At 42.7% G+C, this 18,363-nt stretch overlaps 6 protein-coding genes across 8 annotated transcripts in view; 4 read left to right on the top strand and 2 right to left on the bottom strand.

Annotated features, from left to right (window-relative positions):
• Positions 1-18,363, top strand: part of LOC126561728 (protein hu-li tai shao) — a 272,847-nt gene that overhangs the window by 103,119 nt on the left and 151,365 nt on the right. The gene's annotated exons all lie outside the window — the stretch shown is intronic.
• The window catches only part of LOC126562748 (WD repeat-containing protein 91 homolog), an 80,743-nt gene that overhangs the window by 40,893 nt on the left and 21,487 nt on the right, over positions 1-18,363 (top strand). The window lies entirely within an intron of this gene.
• On the top strand, positions 2,708-4,014 carry LOC126562367 (uncharacterized). Its single transcript, XM_050218844.1, has 2 exons — positions 2,708-3,651; positions 3,716-4,014. The coding sequence occupies exons 1-2, from the start codon at positions 2,708-2,710 to the stop codon at positions 4,008-4,010; spliced, it is 1,239 nt and encodes a 412-aa protein (XP_050074801.1). The 3' UTR covers positions 4,011-4,014.
• On the bottom strand, positions 5,193-9,170 carry LOC126560754 (ubiquinone biosynthesis protein COQ9, mitochondrial). Its single transcript, XM_050216709.1, has 3 exons — positions 9,036-9,170; positions 5,699-6,380; positions 5,193-5,426 (listed from the first exon to the last, which is right to left on the bottom strand). The coding sequence occupies exons 1-3, from the start codon at positions 9,086-9,088 to the stop codon at positions 5,193-5,195; spliced, it is 969 nt and encodes a 322-aa protein (XP_050072666.1). The 5' UTR covers positions 9,089-9,170.
• On the bottom strand, positions 6,954-8,689 carry LOC126561990 (uncharacterized). Its single transcript, XM_050218391.1, is given in 3 exon segments — positions 6,954-7,132; positions 7,135-7,914; positions 7,987-8,689. Coding segments are annotated over 3 exon segments (1,638 nt in total). The 5' UTR covers positions 8,681-8,689; the 3' UTR covers positions 6,954-6,968.
• LOC126561364 (F-actin-uncapping protein LRRC16A) lies at positions 9,523-17,782 on the top strand. 3 transcript variants are annotated; one of them, XM_050217473.1, is made up of 20 exons: positions 9,523-9,707; positions 10,495-10,592; positions 10,659-10,709; positions 11,661-11,789; positions 11,865-11,948; positions 12,020-12,408; positions 12,483-12,580; positions 12,653-12,840; positions 12,920-12,997; positions 13,064-13,950; positions 14,032-14,284; positions 14,368-14,543; positions 14,609-14,771; positions 14,841-14,912; positions 15,066-15,086; positions 15,348-15,612; positions 15,677-16,462; positions 16,530-16,589; positions 16,839-17,146; positions 17,652-17,781. In XM_050217473.1, exons 1-20 carry the CDS (start codon positions 9,671-9,673, stop codon positions 17,742-17,744), a joined length of 4,236 nt encoding a protein of 1,411 aa, XP_050073430.1. In that variant the 5' UTR covers positions 9,523-9,670; the 3' UTR covers positions 17,745-17,781. The 3 variants fall into 3 exon arrangements, with proteins under 3 accessions (XP_050073430.1, XP_050073431.1, XP_050073429.1); XM_050217472.1 differs by lacking the exon at positions 9,523-9,707 and adding an exon at positions 10,242-10,382 and having other exon boundaries at positions 17,652-17,782; XM_050217474.1 differs by lacking the exon at positions 15,066-15,086.

Raw genomic sequence — 18,363 nt, 5'->3', positions numbered from 1 at the left:
GACTGTCAATGTTTGGAGAACTTCCTTCTTATTGTGCCCTTAATCAACGCGACAGGGCCCCCAGAAGAACTTACTATCACAGACCGCGCACTTGTCGACTCGCAGCACTAGACTGAAGTCCTTAATCTATTCTTTGAGCACTTTTGATGCTTTCTTCCTCTAGCGGCCTCGGCGTTAACGCACCCCGATGCCTTATCTCTTGCTGGGAGAATACGTCTGTATTGGTCAGTTGAACTGATAACTGCACACGAAAGGGAAAAAGAAATAGCTCAGCATGGAATTAAGCGATCATCGATTGATGAGCCCTTCTTCATTCACAAATACCAGCACATGAGTACCATTCCCGGCAGAGCAGGCTGAGATAGCGCTGAGGACAGCGACTCTCCGGTGATCGGATACAACAGCATGAAGGGAGCTATAATGTTGCTCTTCCCATACCAAAATACAACATAATATCGTACTTGCAATCAGTATTAGGCTTGTTGTGACTCAGTGTAAACCCTTACCCACGCACGTACTTTATGATAATTTTCGGAGAACGTTCACTGTTTGTAGCATTGGGTATGGGCCATTAATGTTTGGTACGGGACAACACAATATTGCCCCACGGTATCGCACCAATATGAGTAATTCGATTAAATGAAGGACTAGGGGTTTGAACCTAACTTGAAGTGATCGTACGCCTTTCTTTATCCTCCATTTCTGACATTCATGACTTAAGCTGATCTGAACGATCTGGACGGGATATGATTACAGTATCTTAGTATTAACAACTGGCGCCATTATCTCTAATGGCATCTGGATTCGCGTTCTACCTCGACAGGTCTTAGGATCCGTACCAGGATAGTCAGGTCTCATTACGGAGGGTCGGTCTGAACAGGATAAGATACCCCATATTGCTATATGAAAGAAAGGCACAAAAAATCATTTGAACATCGCTGCTGCTGATCTCTGCATGTATCTACTTATTGCGTTTTGTTTTTTAATTACGTTTTTAAATTTTCGGTTTTCTTCAGTTAATTCATGCGCACATCAATGTTTACAATATTCTTCTTTTTCCTATATTTATTGATCTATTATTCTTAAAAATACGTCTTAGCTAGGCCTTACGATTTTTTTTATTCTTCTTGGCTTAACGATCTGCTATAAGTCAGACCGGCATTTAATTTAGAATGGAAAAGTACGAAAAGGATTTGATTCTGGGTAAAGCCGTGCGAAGAATGGCGCACCTATAACATCACTCGCCCAAGGATGTTTAATAACCGATAGCAATTACACCTTATCTTCTAAACAGTTTTAAGGCCGGATTACCGGAAGTTTCAATTCTCTCGTAGCCGGCGGACTTTAAATCCTGGAGGCAGTGGGCACCAAAAACTTTCAAACTGAAAATCAATGCTTTTCATGGAGCTTTTTCACCGTTGCCCCGAGTAGGTAGCTTGTGTATGCACCAGGTTCTCAAAAAACGATTTTAAAGCGAGAAAATTTGAAAATCACTCACAAAAATCTGAAGGCGTCGAGCCAGGGAAGATACGAATATCCAAATTTTAAGTTTTGGTGAGTGTTTGTGAATTTTTCTCGCTTTGAGATCGGTTTTTGAGAACTTGGCGCGTATACACTTTCTACATAAGGCAACGGAAAAACGCTTGCGAGTAATAATTTAAACATTTAAAAATCCACATTTTCAAATTGTTACAACTTGAATGCTCAAATCTGCCTTTGGAAAGTATTGCCCTAAATTTCAAAATAAGTAAGAATCCATTTCGAAACATTGAACAAAACGAAATTTATTATTGGCTTAACTAGCGCCAGCAATCTTTTTGTTTAGAGGGTTTGTTAATTATAGGGGCTTTTAGTCTACATTCACCTCTCGACTGTATATAAAAAGTGGTTAATACTAATACAAAACTATTGCTGATGTGGCTCAACTATTATTTAAAACTATTGCGATGAAAGTTTAAACTTTTGCTTAATTTTTCTGTATGAAATGCTGATGCCCAAAAAATCTAATAAGGCTGTTCTGATGAAGTTTGTCGGGATTATCACGTAATCGGTGTCTTACTATTGGTATCAGTTACGAATTCCATGTGTTGCATAGGAAGGAGGTCACTTTTGCAGAGAAGTAAGTTAATCGGGCTGTTGACAAATGCACCAGTCCCAAAAGGGATCCGGCCATCTAATGGCTTATTAGATTTATTAGAATTGCTGATACCTCGTAGACCCTGATGGAATTTGAACCCCGGTCCTGTGAAAACCGCCTCAAAAAGAGTTTTATCAACTTATAAACATCTCGTACTGTACAGCTTAGGCACAACTATAAATAATCCAAAACAAGATTTTTAAGCTTTTTGTGTTTTCATAACAATACTGAAATAATGCATTTTCCCTCGATTGGCAACTTCAAACGTGGATGAAGAACCCTGCACTTCTTTTTGCTCTCTGCTAGCTGCTGGCTACTGTCATCTCTTGCTTTCCCTCTCATTAACATTCCGATATTTTTCTGTACCGTGCTCCATCAACAAGAATGGCTTCGACGACGACGACGTTGACCACAACACAGTGCTAGATATATACGATCCAGAAAAGAAAACAAAGCAATTTCTAACCGTGGTGCTCAAAAGATTAATCAGTATCTAATGTGAATATTACTCACGTTTTCGTGTGCTGCCGTTGCTAGTGAATCGCCGTGCCAAGCCGTGATTTACCATTGATGACAATGGAGCAGACAGACAGCGTCAGCGTAGCTGCGGAAGCCTGTGGACAAAGCTCGCACGGACGGCTCAACTCCGACAGAATATCGAAAGCGGCCACCGCTCCCCGAACATCGTCAGCAGACGGAAGCTGTCGGTTCAATTGGTTCCTATCGCTCCGAAGAAAGCGGTCATCGTCGGCCACGACCGTTGTGGTAGCCACATCCCACAGCAAGCAGAACGACAGTAGTGCGGGAGGTGTCAAGGATGAATTGTTTACCAGCGATGAAAACAATCACAATAGTCAACAGCAGGAAGGCGGCAGCGTGTTTTACACGCTGCGAAAAAGGTTCCAGAAGAAATTTACCTCGGTTAAAGTGAAAGCATTCGAACCGACCGTAACCGGCACGCTAGGGGGAACGACAACGCCGAACGCCAACAACACCAGCACACACACAAACTGTAGCGATTCCACGAGCCGCTGCAATGGCATGACGCAGGACCGACTGCCGAGCGACGGAACGACGACGGGGGCGATGAATGGGAATGATTTTGCACGGATCGTCATCGAACGGCACACCCAGAACCCGATACGGTTTTCCTCACCCAACAATGCTAACCTACCTGTGATAATGAGCACTAGAGATACAGAACCAAATGCGGTCGAAGATCGAAGATCGCCCTCATTGTTGGGGACTGCAGCATCATGCGTTACCACGACCGATCAGCCAGCCACTTCCGGCGAAATGGACGACATGATGGCACAGATGCGTATCGATCTGCTACAGTACGGATGGTACTGGGGCAAACTGACCCGTCTTGCGGCACAAAAACGGTTGGCCCAGAAGGTAAATGGCACATTTTTGGTGCGAGATTCACAGACGGAAAAGCATCAGTTCACGGTCAGCTTTCGAAGTTCCGGAATAACGTTACATTGTCGAATTGATTTTGAAAACAATTATTGGTAAGTTTTTCCAGTAGTAGTCCGATAACTCTATGCTAATAGACATTCTCCCATCTATCTATAGGTCGTTTTCTGGCTTAACGACACCCACAACCTACAAAACGATGGTCGATTTGATACAGGACACGATGAAAAAGTCCGAGTACGGTGTGATAGGATATGTAAAGCAAGACACGACCCTAATGCCACCGTTTCCTGTTCGGCTTACCAGACCAATCAATCGTTTCTACGAAGTTTCTTCCCTGCAGCATTTATGCCGGTTTATTATACGGCAAAAAATTGATGCCAAGTCAATTGACAAACTGCCACTACCGGAAAAGCTTAAGGAATATGTGGAGGAGAACTTTTACGATCTCTAGTTAGGCAATTTGATGTTTGGCCGAAGTAGTAGTAGTGTGTTTAACAGAAAGAAGTTTCTTTTATTGGGTTCAATCCTGATCATAATACGTCTTTCTCTACCAGTGAAATCTCAATTAGTTACAATGGAGAGCGGGATCCTTGTGGGATTGCCAATAGAGGATTTAACAACCCATAGGAATAAGCATTAGAATAGGTCGAACAATGCAGGATTCAAGATGCATAACATTTTCCGACTTGAACACACACATTCCATCAGTTTAGCTACGCTGTTTTATTCGATAAAACAACCTGCAATTGGTTTAAAAACTAAGGCACTATTAAAGCGAATTTGTATTCACAATTCCCTAAGTAGTGGTGGCAATTTTGTCAGTAGGGGAGTCTGACGATGTTCTAAAATAATCGGAAATTGTTTTATCAAATGAAATAGTGTAGCCTAATATGATGTCATTTGTGTTCAGCTCGGATGTCGTACTGAAATGTCGTGTATTTCGAATGCGGCTGTGTTTGTACTATTCTGTCTGGTCTAAGAGCTGTTATTCCCAGTAAGAGTTGGGCCAGAAGTCGAAATGTATGTTGGATCGGTAAATGCAAATTCGAACGTACGCTGCAAAACATGATCACGTTGCAACTATTCGTTTCCTCATCCATTAATAGCCAGCAATGCTACAACAATGCAATTCTTCAGTCCATTCGTGTTGGGACAAGTAGATAAATTCTAACCTGAAGAAGGGAGAAATTCTTTGCAACCTCATAAATGTGTACATAGATAATTGTCCTTGTCACGATTGTATCACCAAAGATAAGCAGTCTGAATTGATCGACTACACAATAAAAAAACAAGTTCTATAATGTATAAAAATAATGGCGAATTTAGTAGTTTGGAAATTATAAATAAGCTTTTGCTCAGCTCTTACCGGAGGTGTCTTCGTTTGTTTCGTTCTTTTCACATCATTTCATTTGTTTATTTGTGTGTTATTCCTGAGCCAAATTATTTGGTATAATGAATGTAGTAATGTTTTCTGAAATGGCTTGAACTATCGGCGAGGAATATCATCCTATTTTTCTCACGTACAGCTACAACACACATTAGTCGTATCATCGACGGTCAAAATTTAATCCAAGTATGTTACGTGCCTGAAACGATACAAAAAAATGGCTTTACTTTGTCCTTACGTTGAGATTTACTTAACAATATTGCCTCTTACCGTTGTGAAAGCCGAACCTACGGCATTTTGTAGATGATGCGTGGCATCTTCCGATTTCACAAGAAAATCATGCACTAAGCTAGCCTCTTCCATTCGGCGTTCGAGAAATTTCCACGTTTTTTCGAATCCTGCCGAAGAATCCTGTAGCATGTACAGTTCCGTGGTTTTGTAGATACACGCAAGTCCTATACGTCGCGTGTACCAGTTGAACTAAAATGAGGAGATCAAGTAGATCGTACAAATTACGAATCGTTTCTGGGACCCAACTAAGGTTGTGCTTTATGAATCTTTTAGGAAGAATCTTTCTTATAAATCGTAATTGATGGGTCATTCAAATCAAGAACCGACTCCCTAAAGATTCATTTGTCTTTTACGATTTAAAATCTCTATTCAAATGATTGACGAATCATTTGAATAGAAATTCATATTCAGATTTATTCAGCTGAATGATTCATTCAGATTCATCCAACACGAAAACTTACATCAACCGAACGATCACCGGCATAGTAGCAAATATCGTCCACCAGCGTTAGCACGTTAGCTAACGAGTGTGGTGCGTTCGGTGGCAGCGCCATAAGCCCGAGTGCCTGTGGCCAATACTTTAGGTATGGTTCGAGAAGACGAAGTCGAAATTCAATCGCTTTGCGGGCAAAGTCCGATGGGTTGGCGACTTTTTCCACCTCCGCCGTCTCTTGCTTGAGGTAGTCGATGAGCTTTAGATTGCATTGCTTGTAGAAATGGTGCACCAGCTCGATCCCTCCCCGGGGGAACAGTCCGTGACTAACGCTAGGATAGTTTACTGTTTCGGCACCTTTCGCAATGGCCTGTTTCGACCAGCCGTATGATTGCACAAACTCTAATGCTGCATCCAGGATCATTTCCTTTGTGCGTTCCACAGCAGGATCTGCCGATTGGTGATCGTCCGTTGTGGATGAAAATGTGTCAGTATGTGTAGAGCTGGAACTGCTGCCACTACTGCTGTTGGTACCGGTCGCCTGCTGTTGTTTCGCATATTCCTGCTCTTTCTTCTCCTCGCGGGCACGGAAATCATCGAAACTTTCGTTGGCTCGCTGAACCGTTGCAGTAATGCCAAAATATCTCGTAGGAACTGTCGTCACTTGCTTGATGGAGTCAGCTTTCGTAATCGTTCTCGACAGTGCATTTCTGCCTATAATAGAAAATTTATGTAAACAAGAAAGCGTTACTAATTTTAACAACAAATAGCCATTTCTTCTTATAGGCTTAACGAACTTCTATCGACCTTCGACCGACCATCGAATGGCTTAGTAGACATGATGTCTCCACGTAGTTGTATAGATATCGCAGAGTTTTTAAAACTCTTGTAGGATTCGAATCAACATTGAGTTTTGAAAACTATTTTGGGGAAACGCAGCAAGTTGTCACAGCTGTTATGAGAGATGTAACGTTGTTATGAGAGGTAATCAATGTACCACCGGACCATCCCGATTCACACACTCCCTTAAAATAAATTAACTGCGTTACTATTTTAGAGCTTCTGTTCCGTTTTATTCCGTATCCATTGCCTGGTCTGATTTTCCTTTACAATCATACCGCTTCATCTGTTCGATTGCTCCATTTACTCTAGCCAAATGGAACTCCAACATATCTAACCGCAACAACATTCCCTGGCATAGTTCAACTTTTTTCTCCCTCGACAAAACTGGAGGAGCCTCACCGTTCAACGTACTAATCGTAATCTCTGCCGACTGTTCTATGCCTGCCTTTTGTGTATTATTGTCCTCGGTTGTAGCTTTCATTTCGTTTTTGTAGTGTGCCCGGCTCAAGTCTATAGCTGTACGAAGCGATAGCAGAAACTGTGTCTCCAGTGTTTGGAAGTAGTTCCAAATTTGGCTTCTGTTGGATTGATCCGTTTTCAACAGAACCCACAATGCCGAAAGTGCGCTTATAATGCTATAACTATTGTCTATCAAATCCGTCTTAACACCCTGTTTCAGCACACATATGTGGCCAGTAAGCATGTCCTTCAAAATGTCTCCACTGTACCATCGGACAAGTGGTTCTTCCTGCATTTTGTTCCGCATATCGTTACTTATCAAATCTTTATACACATTGATCGCATAAGCTCGTACCGAATCGTCGTCGAACGTTTTAAGCAGATGAGACACGATCATGTACCGTCCTTCATCATCAAAAGTTTGAATGTAATCCGTTAGCACGGTTATGCCAACTTCTCGGCTACGCACACTTGCTGACCTTTCTAAAGCGCGAACAAACTGCTCACAGAAAGTTGTGTGAATTTGTGCCTCCAGGTCACGTGCAGAAAGTTGGATGCCCTTTACCAACCGTACTAAAGCTTGAGCCAAACGGATGCCCTTGAAGTACACCACGGTACGTTCGCCGCTCAACAAAATCACAACGTAACGCAATCCCATTTCAAAAATGTAACGACGCTCGTATATCTGAGGAACATGTGCCGGTAGTAAATCTTCACCCAGCAAAAGATAGTACAACATTGCAAATCCCTCGGTCGTGTACGATTCGTTGTACAAAAAGCAATCGTTGTTTGATTTTTCCTCGGAATCGGTTTGCTTCGCCTTTTTGCTCTGAATTGTGCTGCGCTTCCCTCCGTACGGTAGCATAAACAGTGGGTCTTTTACGAGTATCGCAAACGATCGGATCATGTCCTCTGCGGCTTGGATCGAGTAGCTTTTGCCGGCTGAAATAAGAGGCACAAAGGAGGTTAGACATGATGATCCGAGGCTTGGATACGGAGTTACGCTACGATTACCTGGCAATTTTGTAGGACGACGCAACGTTTTTCTCGGTTGCTCGGTCCTCTGAAGATGCAGAAATGGGAAAAGCTTCCCCATTAGTCGGAGCAAAAACACGATCAATGCGTTTTTCTGCGTTAGACTTGTGTTGAAGAACACATCCCGACTTGTAGAAGACTGACCCAGATGTTTAACGATCGGTTCCAGAAAGAGTAGCAGTGTGATGTACAGCTGCAACAATCTTCGAATCGATTCCTCACATTCCAGCAGATCTTCCTCCCGTTCTTCCATATCTTTGTTCAGCACATCGGGCAGTGGAATTTTGTCCAGATATTCTATAATGGTTTCGAAGACCCATTCCAGGCATCGTGCACGTTTTGCCGGCAGACGAAGGACAGACACTTGTATCGTTTTCAGTAAGCTGGTGAACACTTCATCGCTTGTAGTAATGCGCATTTTTTCCATCAATTCGTACAAAACTTCCGGTGGGCTACACTTTTGTGCCACCCGATTCAGTATCGTTTCGGTAGTAGCATACAAGTCCGGCTTATTTTCCGCATTTGCATCGGTTAAATGGCTCGCAATGAGGGAAACTAGTTCCATTGATTGCAGCTTTATCGTCGCATCGTTTGCCGGGTCGGCTATGATGTCAACGGCTGATTTGTAATCACCCTCCTCTAGCTTAGGTAGAATCGATTCAAGAACATCCATCACGGTACAGGCCGTAAGGGGAGATGGTTGCCGATGCCCTTTCGGGAGCAGGTGGAGCAACTATCCAATTTCCCAACAATATGCAACACACGAGGATGACAGCGCGTTGACTAGTGTGCAAAGGTCTGGACGGTCCTTTTCACTATGGCACACTTAAAGCACGTAACACTTTTATCAAATAGCAGCGAATTGCGATATCAAGCTTTCACTAAATAATAATTTAACAGAGCAAAACAAACACCGCAAAAACCACACATCTGTGGCTGAACCCTTTGGCTTGTAAACGGCTCGACGAATGTCATTCGCTTACGAAACAGTTCGACTTTTCTGCGATATTGTCGTAGGTAAAAGGAACTTACCTAAACTGTAGGAAGAATGACGAAAACCGACTATTGCACGGGGAAACATATTTTATCACCTAGGACGTGCCTTCCTACGTGCTGCACTGGGGTTTGTTAAAATTCGAATGATCTCGTGAATGCTTTTCGTTGAAATACTTTCGCCCAACAGCACTTGACAGCTGTGCTGAACACTGCTGAATTAGTTTTGTACACCAAACAGGCTCATATTGATTATATCTCGTTTTTTTCTATGGGAGCTACACATAAAAAATATCAATCCCTATGCCGATTTTATCTCTATTATTCAAACCTTAGAACACAAAAAAATGCATTCCCAATTGGTGCATTCAGCAAACACACATTTCGTAACAGTCCAGTATTCGACACGACGTACTAAATTCAGCTCCCTCTTTTGTTGCTGTCAATCTACGGGCTACAAACACAATCAAATTTTTGCATAGGATTATCAAAGATGGTTGTCAGAGTCGTCGTCGCCGTCGTCTATGAATTTGTAATCACTGCACCCAGTTTGCACCCCTAATAACGCACCGAAACTAGGAGCTTTTACTATTCGTTAACTATGTAGGTGAAGCTAGTGTAGTGTGGAGAAAGTTGCAGGCTCGTTACGTTCATTCCAACCGGCTACATAATGTCGACCCGTTCGCAACTGACGAAAGACCTAAACGGTAAATAGTGGTTTTGCACAGAAAATGTTTACACCCAGCCCACCGTTTGACAAGCAAAAAAAAAAAACTACCGAACCAGGAGGCATACAATTGATGAGCAATCATAGGACAAACCGCCTTGCAAAGAGGAAAGATTTTGGTTTACATTTTAGGCTCAATCGATGTACGGGTTTTGTTGGTGAAAGAGTTCGCACCGAAGTTTCTACTGCCTTGTGCGGAAACAATGACCGCAAAACCCCCTCATCATCAGTGGTGCGATACAAAGTCACAACCCACATAACTAGGAAGCAGTCTCTGCCTGAGTCATCGTACCTCCACTGTTGTTTGTAAATGCATTCAACCAGCACCGTTTTGTTGTGATGCAATTTCACATATGAATCGTGTTTGGAAAGTTGTCGATGCAGGAGGTCGTAAATCGTGAAAAAAACACTGGAAGATAGTGATATCTCATATCGATTCGCTGATAAGACAAACCGAGATATGAAGCAAAAGATTAGCGGTTCGATTTCACAACGAACAAAAGACACAGGCAGTGTCATTTTCAAGTACGATCCGTCGACATGCTTTCGAAGCGAAATAGCCAACTCCCGGCAGCACTTATTCTTGAACATGCTGGGAAATATTTAACAAAAGTTTTACTATTAATTCATCTAAGTTCCAATAAGAACATAACAGGTGCAACCTACAACCAATATCGTGATCGTCCTTTGCATCTTTACTTGCTTTTAGAAAGAAACAAAACAAAAACTAATTCTCTTTTCCTGTTGTCGTTTTCTTACATTGACAGAGAGCGTGAAGACTCTTCTGGGCCGTCACACTAAAATTCTGGTAAAATATATGGTAAAGCTTGAGGTCAAGAGCGATAAAACGGAGAACCGAGTTTTGGTAAGCATATCCATTCACTACTATCGGCGATTTTTTAACACCACTCATTTACGGCCGTATTTCCAGGTGTTCACACCCGTGCGCGTGTATCTACTTACAGCCAAAGTACCGACAAGGGTAAGTCTTGCGACAACTGCACTGTTAACTGTGTTTATCGTCTACTGCGATACGATACGTTTCAAGATAAGGAGCGGTTAGCCAGAAAAGATTCGTATTTCAGGCAACCGGGCAACCCGGATAGCCAGCAACTTTGGATGCTTATAACTTTTTTATACTGTAATCCAATTTGAATGCATTATTCTGGTGAAAAAAAGTTTAGTTAACTCTTCTTCTTTCTATTAAATATCGATATGCTGCCTCAATTCTAAGTAATTTCCAAGTTATGGATCTTCAAAGTTGACATGTTTTGTTTTCGACAAAATAAAAAAAAAAAATTAAGTGCTTTAACAAAATTTGATAACAAAATGGCTCTTATATCTGATTTTTTCAGAATTTTTCTACGAATAGGTAAAAAGTAAAAGGTATCTTTATCTGAATAAAAACCATTACAAAAGACATGATGTATTCGTTTAATAGCTGTAAGAAATTGTGCAAAGCACTTAAATAATTACGTATAACGGTTTTCAATATTAGGAAAAATACATGCCACCTTTGAATATTTATAGCTTAAAAACGACTAAGAGTAGAGGTATCGCATGTATATTAATAGATGCAAGAAAAGTCAATTTAGTTTTCATTAGAATAAGGCATCACAATTGGATTACGTATAAAAAAGTTATTAGCCTCCCAAGTTGATGGCTACCAGGGTATAGCTCGGTTGCCTAGAATAAGGGGTATTGGAAAAACAACCCAGAAACACTGATTTAATCTTTTCAGAAAAATTAAACGAAATTTACAAATAAATTTAGGCTGTAATTTGCTCATATAAAACAAATTTCATGTATATAAACTCAAATAAACAAATTTCAATCTGAATAAAAAAGCAATTAAAATCGGTGTTGCTACACGTGTAGCCGGTTGCCTCAAAGAGGGTTAAACTGAACTGTTTCTGATTTTACGCCTTTACAGATAGACTGCCATTTTCACTACCTAGATATACAATCGATCGAAAGTCGGAAGCCAACACATTTTACAATAACCACAAATGATAAGAGCTACTCCTTTTCTACCATTGGTGATGCTGGAAGTTTCACATCGGTAAGATTTTGCACTTTAGTACTCTTGCAGAATCTGTTTAATGTACCTTTTTTTTTTGTTTATCTAAATCCACAGAATGCCGACGTAATTTTAACCGATTTGTCATCTGCAATCAAGCAAATATTTCCCACGGTTCCGCTACGTTACATAATACGAAAGGTAAGCTTCCTTCTTCTGTAATGCGTAATTTACTTATGCCCCGTACTAATGCGAATGTTTCCATGCTCCAGATCGATGTAAATCCCATCGAGCGTACTTCCATATTTTCGGACGAATTGCGCCCATCCGATCCGCGCAATGTGGGACCATGCGGTGGCTTCAGTATGCAATACGCATGCATGTGTGATCTACATGCGGTGCAGTACCGGGAGGAGGTAGCATGGGACATTGACACAATATACCTCTCGCACGATGCGCGTGTGCTCAACTTGCGCGACTTTGATCATCTCGAGCAGAAGGATCTGATGGCGATTGTGGCCGCGCTGGAATATAATACATTTTTCCGTGGGCTGAAAGCGTCCCATACACGGCTGTCGACGGAAACGCTCGAGCGGGTATTGCAGGTACTGCGGCGATCGCTTTGGCTTGAGGAACTGCACCTGGAATCGTTGGGATTAAAGTATGAGTTTTTCGTCTGTGAAGCCAACCTAAAGCAGCGATTGATTTAATTTGTCTCTTTCTTACTATTTGCAGGTCTGACTTTATACATAAGCTAGCTGTTGCTGTGATATCAAATTCTGCGCCTGCATTACGATCCATTGACTTAAGCCACAACGTCATCGAAGACAAAGGTACGGAACGATCGGTGAACCGTAAGGCAATGTATGTGAATATTTAAAAAAAAACCCTATCCCTTTTTCCAGGAGCTACACATTTGGCTGGACCAATAGCAAAAATGTCGAAAGGCTTTTCCAAGCTAGCACTGGCGCATTGCGGCCTTACGGCAAAGGGCGTTAATCAGCTGGCTCATGCGCTTTCGTTAAATCAAAACATTTCCAACTCACTCACGTATCTGGACCTGAGTGGTAACATTCTTAAGGATGACGTGAACGTAACGTATCGTTCCAATTTGTACCAAGGTTGAATATGTTCCCGATTTACTAACTTCAATTTTCAAACAATCTTTTTAGAATCTGTACAACTTCTTAGCGCAACCAAATGTTATAGAACATTTGGATATTTCCCGTACGGATACCACATTAGAAAGTGTATGTATATGTTAGACGGACGGAACGGACGAATGAAATGGTTAAAAACGTTGAACTTTATTACAGGTCTTTGGAGCTCTCTTACGCGGCTGCGCCACCCATCTTCTTCATCTGAACGTATCGCACAACAATTTCGGAACGAAGAAGGGCAAAGAGATACCACCCTCGTTCAAGCAATTCTTCACCAGCAGCCTAAGCCTGAAGCATCTTAATATTGCCAGCTGTAAGCTACCGCTGGAGGCGCTCAAACATTTGCTCCTGGGGCTAGCTTGCAACGAATCGACGGCCGGTCTGTATCTGGATCTGAGCGGCAATTCGCTCGGATCTCAGGGGGCACACGTGCTTGAATCTTGCATCCACGGTGTGCGCGTACTGGCCAGCCTGGACATTAGCGACAACAATATGGACTACGAGCTGGCACACGTTCTCACGGCCATCGGCAAAAACCCGTCGATCCGGTCACTGTACATGAGCAAATGCTTTACCGGCATGAAGCTGAAACACATCGGCACGGTAATGGATTCGTTGGTGAACCTGATCCAGAAGGAAGATTTCCAACTGCAGGAACTAGTGCTGGCCGAAAATCGGCTCAAAACCGATCTGCACAATTTCATCAACGCACTCGGCAGCAACCAACACCTGCAGATGCTGGACATTACGGGAAACCTGATGGGTGACATAGGTGCACGGTTGCTTGCGAAAGCACTGCAGATTAACAATAAGCTGAAAACGATCGCACTCGATCGGAATAATATTACGCTGCAGGGGTACGCGGACATAGTGTACGCGTTGGAGAACAATTTTTCAGTACGTAATATGCCGTTCCCACTGCATGACATAGCGCCCTGTCTGAAGCAACACCCAGAACGTACCGATGTGTTAATGAGAAAGATGCAAGAGCTGCTGTTCCGCAATGGCAATGGTTTCAAGCGCACACACGGACAAGGTTTTCGGTAAGTCGTCGCCTTCTTTTGACATTAACAAATGAGACACAATTAATGGTCTTTTTTATTGTTTGCACACACAAAATCTAGACTTCAGCATGGATTTTTACTATCATCCACGCACCAAGTGCTTGATAAGCTGGTAGCAGAGACGCAAGAAACGATGTCCTCCCGCCAGAGCTCTCTCGATGGGAGCTTGTCGCGCTTGCTAGAGGATGCTGAAAACTGTAAGCAGCTACTGCCGAAGTTGCAAGAATCTGTACGCTGTGATCCTCATCCGATTGAGGTTCGCCTGGGGAAAATGAAGACAGAACTTCATCAGTCGATCAAGAGCTATCTGGAGGTAACGTGCGATAGTTGATCGAATCCATCTTGCTCTAAGATAGAGGTGTCTGTTTTTAAATATGAAACTCTTTCTTTTTGTAGGAAACTATGGAAACGATGCTACGTACAGGCATCGAGCAGTGTCCCAAAACGTTAGGCTCTCAGGTAGTTCTGACAGAGCTGCGAAAAGGATGTGAAGAACGATTAACGATTTCGGAAGAATTCTTACAAAGCTGTCTGGTAAACAGTGCCGGTGGGGAAGTCATGAATCGTATCAGGTATAATGACGTACTGTTCGATCCGATATGAAGAGACTAAAGATCTGTATTGTGTTTACCTGCAGCGAGGTGGAACAATCGTTGGCTAGTCTGATTTCGGATCGAGCTACCGATGAAGTGTTGGAAGCACTCACGCGCTATCGCAAAGGATTGGGTATTGCCGAGGGACCACTCAGTTACACCGACGATTTGCATTCCTTGGATGGAAGCAAAAATAATTCTAGTCAGGTCAGTACGGAAGCTAAGCTGACTCCGCTTTAAGTGAGAAGCAATTTGACGGTTTCGTATAATTTTTAGAGCACCGAGCCGATAGCAAACTTTGAATTGCGGGGATTAGATCTGCCGAAACTCGGCCTAGATTCACCCACGGTAAGTGCAGCGCATGTATTAATGGTACATACAATATTGTAACTCGTACCTCCATTGGTTTCATCATACTCTACCAATGTTCAAATTCATTCCACATTTTTCATCGATTACTTCCATCCCATTCTTACCACACATCGCACACATTCTCGACAGAAATTGGAATACCTAAACCTAGTGAGTATTACATAGACTAGCGACGTCTCACATTACACCCTTACTGCATGCCTGTCCCGCATAGTGTTCCCGCTCCCCATTGGCTAAACAGTTATGATTTTGCTCCTCCCGTTGGTTCCTGCATCTCAAAAATTGCATGCTAAAACACACTTCGGTATCCTGCTTTCCCATTGGCCCAATGAAACAAATGCCTGCCCAAAGACAGATATTCCATTCTTTTTCGTTCAGCTTGATCTAACGAAGTATTTGTCCGCCCAATAGGCAACACCACAGCTACAGCACAAGCGCCGTTCCATCGCGCGAAAGGTGCGACCACAGTCGGTGGTTGGGCTTGGTGTGGAAAATCTCAGCCTTGCTAACATTCCCGATGTGACCGAAACGTCCATCACTTCGAGTGTGTCACGCAGCAGCAGCAATAACAGTGGTTCCAAGAAGTACGAATCACCGACCGCAAAGGAGGACGAGTGCTGTGACTCAATTACGGAACTGCCAAGTCAATCGCTCACCTTGCAGCATCTGGTGAAAGGTAATGAAAAAACGGAATAATTTTGTTGAAAATTTTATTAACTTTTAATACTTGATATTGGCAGGACGTCCGAAACGTGCGAAAACACGTGCACCGAAAAAACCAGTCATAACGGACAATGTTGCGGCTGGTGGAACGGTTGTAAATGAAGGAATCGAATCCTTCTTCCGGCCTGGTTCGGCCACTCCATCCACACTTACGCCACTCGTATCGCCCACCTCCGAGGAGTGTAGTTCACTCAGCTTCGTCGATAGTCCCACACTAAGCCGTGATGATGGGGGTCGCTTCAGTAACGTAACATCCGGCGAAACGACACCAATACTCGAAGAGCGTAAGCCCCTCAAATTGGATCGTTCTTCACCACTGCTAAAGGGTGTTAACTGGACCTCACGTTCACGGTCTTCGGACAACTTGGAAAAGGTGTCACCATCGGTTAACCGTAAATCGCCCCTGGTAAAAGCGGCCACGGAGGTAGTCGAAACACCGGTACGCGAGTCTCGACCGATCGATAATGGTGCGGTAAATTCGGGCAGTAAATCACCTAGCAATGAGTCGGTACGCAGCAGTCATCATGTGACGGATGTGCCATCGCACGGACTGGCAAGACTTGGCAATGGGACGGGACAGAAAACACCCATCATTTCGCCGAAACCTCGGCCGTGGTCGGTGCTGGGACATGAATCTAAAAATGAGTTTAACGAACCGTCGGTCGACAGTCTCGATACCGATGGGGATTTGGTGCTGATTTCAGGGCAAACGCCGGGAGGATCGATTGTTGGCATAACGCCCGGTGCTATTAGTGCGGCCGGTACGAGTATAACGGGTGGCAGCATATTGGGTATTACGCCGGGTAAGTTGATCAGTTTGATAAGGCCATTATAAGACATAATAATAACATATTTTGTGTACCTTTGTAGGTGCTGTCATTGAGAAGAAATCCGTCAGAGACATGGCGGCTGGGTTGAACAAGCTGGGAGGTAATGTGCATGATTTATTTCACACCTTTGATTGCATGTTTAGAGCAGTTTGGTTTGATTTTTATTTTGTTTATGTGTTTTTTTATTATCTTTTTACGTACGCGATTCCCGTCTTCCCCACTTTGATGGATGGTTCTCATCGTTTATGCACGTTGTGTTTGATTTTTTTTTTGTACTTTGGATTCTTACTTTCCGGCATGATTGTTGTGCGTGTGTGTGTTGTTATCGCAATATGTTTGCACCAAGCAGTAGAACTCGAGCGGAATTCGTTGATGAGAAGTTCCGTCTCCTCACACTCGGCATCAGCAGTGATGCGCACCTCACCGTCCTCGATAGTAGGACGCAATAGTCAGATAATTAGTAGCATTATAAGTAGCAGTAGTAACAGTAGCAGCTTAAAAAATGGTGATTCAACCGCTTCCGTAGAAGGAGCATCACTGCCCAGCAGCACCACTGAACAGAAGCGCGACGAAACCGGTGCTGGCACCGCGGTACCAAAGGACGAAACGCCCATTAAGCGTATAGTGGCCGGGAAGAAAATTACCGCTTTGTTTGAGGTTGGTTTAGAAATGGTTTATCTATCCAAAACGTATCGTTTTTACAGGGTATCCCATGCAATGTTTGACACGTTCGCATATATTTTTGTTCCCATCCCGAAGTTTTTTGACTCGTTCATATATCATATCAACATATAAACAAGTTATACTTAGCAGCCCTCACAGAGTTCCTCAGAGTGCTCTTCTAGATAGTAAGTTCTAGCATACCAAAACGTAACCAAAAATATATGGGAATGTGTTTTAAAAATTTGGGACAGGAACAAGAGCAAACCTCGGGACGAGAACAACAAATATATGGGCACGCGTCAAAATTTCTTCGGATACCCTGTTGATGCAGACATTAATCGACTATAAAAAAATCATTTTAATCATGCTCATGCTCGTAGTTATGGCACGGTGTTTTCATTGTAATTAATAGCATTTGTTGCTAGAAGCAAAATATTAATTCATAACTGACTTGAGCTATTGCTAACATGCTTTTACCGCCTTGTCTTGTTTTCTCCAGGAGACGCTAGTTGAAGGACTACAGAAAGCATCGCGCAAAACCATGTACAGAGAGTCGACCGTCTACAAGGACGAAGACACGGTGGATGTGTGACGGGGGCCGATTAACTGCAAACATATTTTAACTCAACCGAAATCAATACAAAATTAATTTTATCAGCACACATACACACATACACACGCCTACTTAGGAACATCGCGAACAACTGTGTAAAGCGAGGCAAGGACTGAGAAGAATCAGTATTGGTGCAAATGATATTTGGATACGGCAGGGTACACCAGATCGTAGCTTTCTTTTTATCCTTTTAACGTGTTTAAGTTCTTTTTTTTTAAATTTTGTTGATCTATTTTTTAAACACCAACCACTTTTACAAAGCCCAAGACAAAAGCAAACACGCCTGCAAAGACGCGCGTGTGCCACGAGAAGTATTATTAATTTCACTGCGCAATATGCGAACGAATGTTTGCAAATTCTTTTTATTCCGACAACCATTTCTTTCTTGCTCTCCGGACAGTGTTAGTAATCATTATACATGTGCTTTATTTAAGTGTAAATGTAACTTTCTAGCTGTGTACTATCGCCACTCCATACGGTAGCTCATTAAAAGACTGTTATTATTGTCCTCCAATTTTGGTAACGAACAAAATGGTGCGTGTTATTAGAAACTATCGGGTAAAAGGATATGAACGCTGTTTTTTTTTTGTTTTTTGCT

This window comes from Anopheles maculipalpis, chromosome 3RL (assembly GCF_943734695.1).
Source record: "Anopheles maculipalpis chromosome 3RL, idAnoMacuDA_375_x, whole genome shotgun sequence".
NCBI classification, from domain to species: domain Eukaryota; kingdom Metazoa; phylum Arthropoda; class Insecta; order Diptera; family Culicidae; genus Anopheles; species Anopheles maculipalpis.
This window is presented reverse-complemented; position numbering and strand designations above follow the sequence as displayed.